This window comes from Acanthochromis polyacanthus, chromosome 2 (genome assembly GCF_021347895.1).
Source record: "Acanthochromis polyacanthus isolate Apoly-LR-REF ecotype Palm Island chromosome 2, KAUST_Apoly_ChrSc, whole genome shotgun sequence".
Lineage (NCBI taxonomy): Eukaryota > Metazoa > Chordata > Actinopteri > Pomacentridae > Acanthochromis > Acanthochromis polyacanthus.
Genome location: NC_067114.1, coordinates 28643572 through 28652358, shown reverse-complemented (window position 1 = coordinate 28652358; position 8787 = coordinate 28643572). Strand labels below are relative to the sequence as shown.

Sequence of the window (8787 nt, the reverse complement as noted above, 5' to 3'; positions counted from 1 at the left end):
GCCCAGTCTTATGTGGTAAGAGAACTCATGCAGTTCCTGGAGGATGAAGGAACTGATACCATTAGCTGACCCCCATGCTCACCTGACCTGAATCCAACAGATTCTAGAGCAGTGGAGACGCCTTCTCTGGAGTGACCAATCATGCTTCTCCATCTACCAATCTGATGGACCAGTCTGGGTTTGACGGTTGCCAGGAGAACCATACTTTTCGGACTGCAAGTGCCAAGTGTAAAGTTTGGTGGAGGGGGGATTATGGTGTGGGCTTGTTCTTCAGGAGCTGGGCTTGGCCCCTTAGTTCCAGTGAAAGGAACTCTGTATGCTTCAGCATACCAGGACATTTTGGACAATTCCATGCTCCCAACTTTGTAGGAACAGTTTGGAGCTGGCCCCTTCCTCTTCCAACATGACTGCGCACCAGTGCACAAAGCAAGGTCCATAAAGACATGGATGACAGAGTCTGGAGTGGATGAACTGGACTGACCTGCACAGAGTTCTGACCTCAGCCCGATAGAACACCTTTGGGATGAATTAGAGCAGAGACTGAGAGCCAGGCCTTCTGGTCCAACATCAGTGTGTGACCTCACAAATGAGCTTCTGGAAGAATGGTCAAAAATTCCCATAAACACACTCCTAAACCTTGTGGACAGCCTTCCCAGAAGAGTTGAAGCTGTTATAGCTGCAAAGGGTGGACCGATATTGAGCCCTATGGATTAGGAATGGGATGTCACGTTCATCTCTGACTCAAGGCAGGTGAGTGAATACTTTTGGCAATATAGTGTATCTATGTATATATATACATATAGATAGATGGACAGATATATCTCACTAACTGCGGAAGACCTGGCACTGGAGGAAAGCCTTGGTATGTACAATACCGTTCAAAAGTTTGGGGGAACTTTGACAATTTCATGTTTTCCATGAAAACTCACACTTTTATCCATGTGCTAACATAACTGCACAAGGGTTTTCTAATCATCAGTGAGCCTTTCAGCACCATTAGCTAACACAATGTAGCATTAGAACACAGGAGTGATGGTTGCTGGAAATGTTCCTCTGTACCCCTATGGAGATATTCCATTAAAAATCAGCTGTTTCCGGCTACAATAGTCATTTACCACATTAGCAATGTCTAGACTGGTTTTCCGATTCATTTAATGTTATCTTCAGTGGAAAAAACTGCTTTTCCTTCAAAAACGAGGACATTTCTAAGTGACCCCAAACTTTTGAATAGTAGTGTACTTCTGCGGCACTTCTATGCTTGAACAAAAACTGATCAGCCTTGATTCTATTAGCATTCAGATCACTAGTCAGCAGTGCTGTAGCATTTAACATCTGGAGTGTTTGGGTAGTTACAGGTTTCAGCCACTCTGTGTTACTGATGTACACTATTTATGCCTCGGTGCTGGGGACAGTTGTGGCTAAAGGCCTGTGTATGGGTTGTCCATGCAGCTGTATGTGACATTCTTGTGCATATGACATCTTTTGAACTTGTTGGGGGAATGTCCACTCAAACTTGGGTTAGAAAATTAGAATGCTCTTTTTTCTGTTAATAAAATGTGTCACAACTTCTCAGAATGTAACACAGACGCTCAATTTAAAACTACACAAAACATCCATAACACACCAGAAAAGCTGCACAGAATGAACTTTCTCATGTCTTTTTGTTTTGGTGCAGTAGAAATTTTAATCACCAAACCCTCCACCTAAAACATGTCAGAGTCATTTCCAGTTGAACCGCTCCATGAGATTTTATCAGAATGTGTACTCCAAGTCAGATTTTCCTGAAAGTAGACAGACCCTTTGACCCTTATTGCAGGGTGTAAACAAGACTGCAGCCTCTAGCGACCTCTAGTCACTCTACTATGTTTTAGATGAAGCCTCTATATCCCAATGCATTTTGAGGTTAAATAAAGGTTGAATGAGTTTATAGACTTATCCCATTTCTATATCTGTCACTGTAATATGGCTTAAAACTCCCTTTTAGACCTAAGTGGAGACAGATTAATGTCCCTTTTGACCTGATGTCATCTGTTCACACTCAAACATGCTTTGCAGAGAGGTGTAGCTTGTGAGGCCCCTGTTTGAACTTTTCCTTCATGAACACTGCTATCACTGCATAACTATCCCACTGCTCTGGTTTAAAGGTACTTCAAGCTACTTCTGCCTCAGTGCTGTAAGTTTAGTCACTATGGCATCAGTTAATGTCTGTATTTTGGTTTCGTTGTTTCAAATTCCAGCAGATGTTCTGGGAGACATAAGTGAAGTTAAACATCAACGATTATGACGCTATTTTGATGCTATTTTGTGATATCATTACCCAGTAGGAGACATTTCATTAAAGCTGGTCAGTTTTATAAGCTATACAGCTATTCGAACTGTCAAAAACACTTGAGAGAGAGAAATGCGTCTCTTCATTTGCTCAAACTGAGGCGCCCTGAAGACAGTTTGAAATATTTCTGTGCAGCATATACTCTAGTTACAGGTGCTGCACGGTGGCTCAGTTTTTAGCACCGTCGTCTCACAGCTAGAAGAAAGCTGGAGAACCTGGATCTGGAATGTTTCTGTGTGGAGTTTGCATGTTCTCTATGTGCAGTGTGGATTCTCAGCGGGTTCTCCGTCTTCTATATGTTGGATTTGTCTCTGATCACCATACATTTCTAGTTACTAAACTCAGTCTTAAAATGATGTATTACATTGGATCATACAGTTTAGTCGACATCCCGCATCCTTACCCAGGATATGGAGAAGATATTTATCTCCATCTGCTGGACAGTCAGTGCTATTGCACCACTGACTTAAAACCAAAATATGCTACTGAGAAGACTCAAGTCCATGTCAAAGACAACAACCACAGGAAGCAATTTGGGGACCAAAATTGGCATTTAAAAAAAGAAAAAGATTGTATTCAGCATTACCACCGCACCTTCAATGTACAAATTCAGTGTAAAACTTAAAAGAGAATTTCCTATTTCTGTGACAGAAGTATTGCACAAATATTGACCAAACAGTCACAAATGAACACAGTTTAAGGAGGGATAGAGGAAGAATCTGAAACACAGATTCTTTCTCTATATAGGCCGGACTCTACATATCTCCATAGGGGTACAGAGGAGCATTTCCAGCAACCATCACTCCTGTGTTCTAATGCTACATTGTGTTAGCTAATGCTGTTGAAAGGTAGCTTAGCCGCGCTAGACTCAGGTCTGAAGACGCAAGGGTCTAGGAACTCTCGACAGGTAGGGAGGCGGGCTAAAAGGTTGTCTTTCAAATCACTCTGCAGCAATTGGGTAGGTATACAACCAATCAGCGTAACGAATAAACTGACGTACTTCCTAGAGTGCTGGAAATCAGAGGATTCGGGAGTTCGGTGAAGCCTTATTTATACAGTCAATGGGTGAAGCTCAAGTATATTACAGACATGTTAACAAAAAGATTATTCAGAGTCGGTGCTAATGGAGCTCAACGACTGTTGTCGTTTTTGTTGTCGACCCTGGCAGAGAATTAAATTCGTTGCCGTGGGTTGTCTAGCGCGGCTAGGCTAGTTGTTTCCGGTTGTTTCTGTCAGAATCGTCGCACCTCTGTCGTCACTTAGTTACGCCCGCCTTCTGACTCTACACTTCATGGTGATTCCTCGGCCAGTTTTAGGAGCATCCAACCTCAAGGCTTACCGAGGGTAACTAGACCCACCCTGGCATAGAATTAAATTCGCTGCCATGGGTTATCTAGCGCGGCTAGGCTAGTTGAAAGGCTCATTGATGATTAGAAAACCCTTTTGCAGTTATGTTAGCACATGGATAAAAGTGGGAGTTTTCATGGAAAATATGGAATTTTCTGGGTGACTCCAAATAGTATATTTTGCGATTTGTGGATGACTGACAAACCTGTTTGTCCATTAAAAGTTAAAATTGCAGAAAAATAAAGAGTCTTAAAAATCCAAATACACCTATAAAGAAAAAACAATCTTGAACGTTTAGAAATCTTGAATACAACTGAATGAAATAGAAGTTTAAACAGCTAAGGTATATATCTCTGCTTAGATTAATCCCAGAGGAACTGGCTGAGTTGCAGGGTGACAACCACTCCGGACAGAGCGACGGTCCGGCCTGCAGAACTGGGCATCATGTTCCTGCTGGGCAGCGGACAGGAGCTGCCATACTTCCCCCCCAGCATGGACACGCTATCACTCGCCAGCAGGATGCCAGAGAAGGTGATTGTCTTAGAGGTAGAGCTGGCCCAGCAGCAGCTCTCAGGGCTTTGTTTCACCCACACCTGGTCACCTTTCTTCAGTTCCTTCATGAAGTAACAAGTGTTGAGGGTTGTTTTACCAGCAGTCACCTGGGGGGTAGAAGCAGAGTTGAAGTTTGTTAGATACTTTGTCGTGCATCTCACTACAGGTTATTCACATCTACGTATGATGACATTTGTTAATCGGGTTTAGCCTTGCGTACCTCAGCGTGGCAGAGCATATTTTGGACCCCATTGACCATAAAGTACCAGTGGTTGTTGTGGGTACCGCGGCACAGCTGGGCAGCAAAAACAAACTGGTAGATGCCAGCGAGCGGCGCAGTGAACACACCGGTGTCGTTGTTGTAGGCAGAGCCCTGGTTCACCAACACTTGGTTGAAAATAATTGGGTTGAACAAGAGATCTCTCAGCGATCCCTGGTAAGCAGTGAAAAATATAACAGCGCCCCCTGGAACAGAAATTCAATCAGTTTTGTTTACATAGTGCCATTTCACAACATATGGGTCAATATATAATTAAGGGGCTTTTGAAGTCCATGGAATATATATTGTGTACATTTTTATTAAAAATAAAAAAAAATCACGTTTTTTTTATGGTCATTATGATCACATCTTTACAAATTTCATAAATATTTATTATGGAAACAATCACTTATTAATAAAAAATTACTCTTTTTATCAATTATCTGTCTCACTGAGTCATTTTGTGTTTTTATGTGGTCATTTTGTGTAATTTGTGGTTGTTTTGAGCGTCTCTGTGCTCATTTAATTTTTCTTTGGTTATTTTTAGACTGTTTTTTGGGCATTTTAGGTCTTTTTGTGGTAATTTTCTGCATTTGTATGACTGTTTTCATTCAGTTTTTGGTAATTTTCGGTGTTTTGTGGCCATTTTGTGTGTCTCTCATCATTTTGTGTATTTGTATGATAATTACGTGTCTCATTGAGTCATTTTGTGTCTTTCTGTGGTCATTTTTGGTCATTATCAGTCTGTTTGTGGTCGTTTTGTCTGTTTTTGTGATAATTTTGTGTCTCAATGAGTCATTTTGTGTGTTTCTGTGGTCTTTGTGTTATTTTAAACACAAAACAACAAATTGTGTCTGTCCGAGAAATCGCCTCCAACTAAGTTATCCGTTACAAAAACACCTCTCCAGGAAGTGTGTTCATTCCAGATCACATGACCTGCTCCACATGATGTCATTTCCTCTTGAAGAAAAGACTGGCAAGACTCCAAGGCTTTCTGAGTTATTTCATATAGTCAACAGGTTTACTACAATATCTTTATGAATAATTTTGTTTGAATTTTACGCAATTGTATATATAATATTTTAGAATCTTTGCCTAAAAGTGCCATGTGGTGTTGGGTGGATGTTGATTTTAGGCCTGAAAACGGCCAAAATGACAACTAAAAAGTCCTGCAATTACATGTTGACCCGTATACCATTTCACAATGTGTCACATGTTTTAAATAAAGAGCCCAACAATCCAAAGTTACTCCTGGATTCCCTGTGAACAAGCAGTTGGCAAAAAAAAAAAAAACTCCGACAGAACCAGGCTCAGGGAAGGCAGGCATCTGCCTCGACCAGTCAGGGTGAGAGTGGGGGTGCATTTTACATTAATTTAATTTCACATGAACCCACATCTAAAATACAATCACAACAGAATCATAGTTACCCTGTTGTCTGTCTGCTGTCTGCTGGGCCATCTGTGGACAGAATTAGAACAAAACTAGTTATGTTCCACCAGTGTCTCCAGCTGAGGTCAAGGTCAGATCACTCACCTGTTTCCTTGTGGCCAAACTGGTTCCACACAACATGACCCCAATAACAAAAACGGAACATATCTGTAATAAATAGCAACCAAAAATTACACCTAAAGGATCAGATTGAAGAGATAGACAATCAAACTGATGGTTACCTTGGTGGCGCTCATCTTCCTCCTGAGAACTAAACTGCACTAACACACTCTGCCAGGCTTCAATAAAAGATCTCCGACCGATCGCAGCAGGCAAAGTCCGCCTGCTGCTGCTTTGTTGCCAAATCTGTTTGACTAACTCACACACAAACACACTCTCACACACACAGATTGAGATTCTCAAGCATGAGTTTCAGCAAGTGTCCCAAAATGGCATATGTGCTAACACACCTGCCAAAGAACCAGAGATAAAATCAGTCGATGTTGTCATTGAATGTCTGCATTGGGAGGAGGCCAGGGTTGATGGAGAGGTCAACAAAACAAAGGGTAACTCTGGTTTATTTCAACCTGGCATTTTTCCTGTAAATGTAACTACTGTGGCTCTAAAAGTTCAGCTAACTTTGCTCGTTCCAGGCTAATATCATGTTGTTTGTAACACTGCAGGGAGCTCTTGATAGTCTCCCTGATACATATCATTTTAAGCAAGTCTGATTTCCCTTGAATACTATGAAAGCATGCTGTTATAGTAAGGTACATTGCTATCTGGCTTGCGAGTATGTAAGGCAGTCAGGAACAGAGACCGTATGAGCAATGATGGTTAAATTTGTCAGTGTAACAGAACTAAAAGTACTCATACACCTCAGTCATCGATCCAGTCAGAGACATCTGTTCATAGGTTTCATTCTCAAAGCGAAAAACAATCAAATGTGTGATTTTAGACACAACACAAGCTGCCCCTGGATGTCCTCAAACAGCACAGTAAAGTTTTCCCAGTAATGCTTCAGGCTTAGAGAGAGTTCATTGACATTATCAGGGTCATTTTCAGGAAGGGGCTGCAGGAAATTTGGAGTTTGGCCTCATTTCTAACAAAAAAAAAGGAAAAAAAGAGAGAAAACAGTCACAGATCTGTGACCCACTGTTCTATACTGACATGTTGTGTTGGTTAAAGACGACAGGAGAAGTTCAGATCGTCCTTTTTACATCAGTGTTTTTTTTCTCTGAGCAGTATAATTCTGACAAACCAGTTCTTTTACAGGGCCACAACATAGGTGAATATGGTTAGAATATGAGAATGGTGTCAGCTATACTTTTAAAAGCCCCCTCGAATCTCCTGAAAAACAGTGTGTGACCCGGTTGGACACAGATTCAGGCTCAGTTCACAGACCTGTGGGTTGAAAAAGTCACAGGAGCTCAGAGCTGTTCAACTGGGAATTTAACAAATGCTTCAGGGTTCTCATTGTAACCTTTTGAACTTTTTGCTGGTGTTTTCAGCAAAAAATGTTCTAAAAATCCACCGTGCACATCCTGCTCAGCTCCAAACTGCAGTCGCAGATTATCCATCCATCCATCCATTCTCTATACACCGCTTTATCCTCGCTAGGGTCGCAGGGGGTGGTGGAGCCTAAGGCGCAGATTATGATTACACATAATTAGCTGATGAGGAAGGAGATACAGTATTTACCTGTGAATGAGTAGATATTGGACTTACATCATGACGAGTGATAATGTTGTTTGATAACTGGTGTGAATAGGTTTAGTGACTGTTTTTAAGAAAATGGCAGTTTTTTTCATTTGCCTGAGCATGTTTGTCCATGCAAAAGTTACACTTTCTCATCAAAATGACTCCTTTGTTATGCAAACACTTACAAAATGTTAAAAACATACAACAAAAGTATGTGTCGCCATCAAACACACAAATTGAGGCCAAATCAATATATTATTCCTGTTAACAATTCAGCCGCATTTTTGTCATATTTTGGATGACATACTAAACTATGAGGTTTTTGTCATATTTTGGACGACTTAATAAACTATGACGTTCTTTGTCATAATTTCGAACGACATACTTGACTTTGACGTTTTGTTCATGTTTTGGACGACATACTAAACTATGACTTTTCTTGTCCATTTTCCAACGACTTTCTAAACTATTACATTTTTTGTCAAATTCTGGACTAAATACTATCCCTATGACGTTTTTTGTCATATTTTGGACGACATACTAACCTATGACCGTTTTGTACTATTTTGGATGACATACTAAACTATGACTTTTTTTGTCCATTTTCCAACGACATATTAAACTATGACGATTTTTGTCATGTTTTGGAAGAGATACTAAACTATGATATTTTTTGTCATATTTTGGACGACACACTAAACTATGATGTTTTTTGTCACATTGTGGACTACACACTAACCTATGACGTTTTTTGTCCATTTTTGGATTACATCCTAAACTGTGACGTTCTTTGTCCATTTTGAACGACATACTAAACTATGACGTTTTTTGTCATATTTTGGAAGAAATACTAACCTATGACGTTTTTTGTCATGTTTTCAACGACATACTAACCTATGACCTTTTTTGTCATATTTTGGATGACATACTAAACTATGAAGTTTTTGTCATATTTTGGACGACAAACTTAACTATGACGTTTTTTGTCCATTTTCCAACGACATACTAACCTATGACATTTTCTGTCACATTTTGGACGACATACTAAACTATGACATTTTTTGTCACATTGTGGACTACACACTAATCTATGACGTTTTTTGTCATATTTTGGACGACCTACTAACCCATGACGTTTTTTGTCACATTTTGGATGACATACTAAACTAT

The 8787-nt window shown here is 40.3% G+C and overlaps 1 protein-coding gene across 1 annotated transcript; it reads right to left on the bottom strand.

The window, feature by feature from the left end:
* Positions 1–2861: 2861 nt before the first annotated feature.
* Positions 2862–6300, bottom strand: LOC110945350 (collagen alpha-1(X) chain-like). The gene is made up of 5 exons (XM_022186935.2): positions 6159–6300; positions 6022–6084; positions 5916–5946; positions 4449–4693; positions 2862–4335 (listed from the first exon to the last, which is right to left on the bottom strand). The coding sequence occupies exons 1-5, from the start codon at positions 6171–6173 to the stop codon at positions 4039–4041; spliced, it is 651 nt and encodes a 216-aa protein (XP_022042627.2). The 5' UTR covers positions 6174–6300; the 3' UTR covers positions 2862–4038.
* Between the last annotated feature and the right edge of the window lie 2487 nt (positions 6301–8787).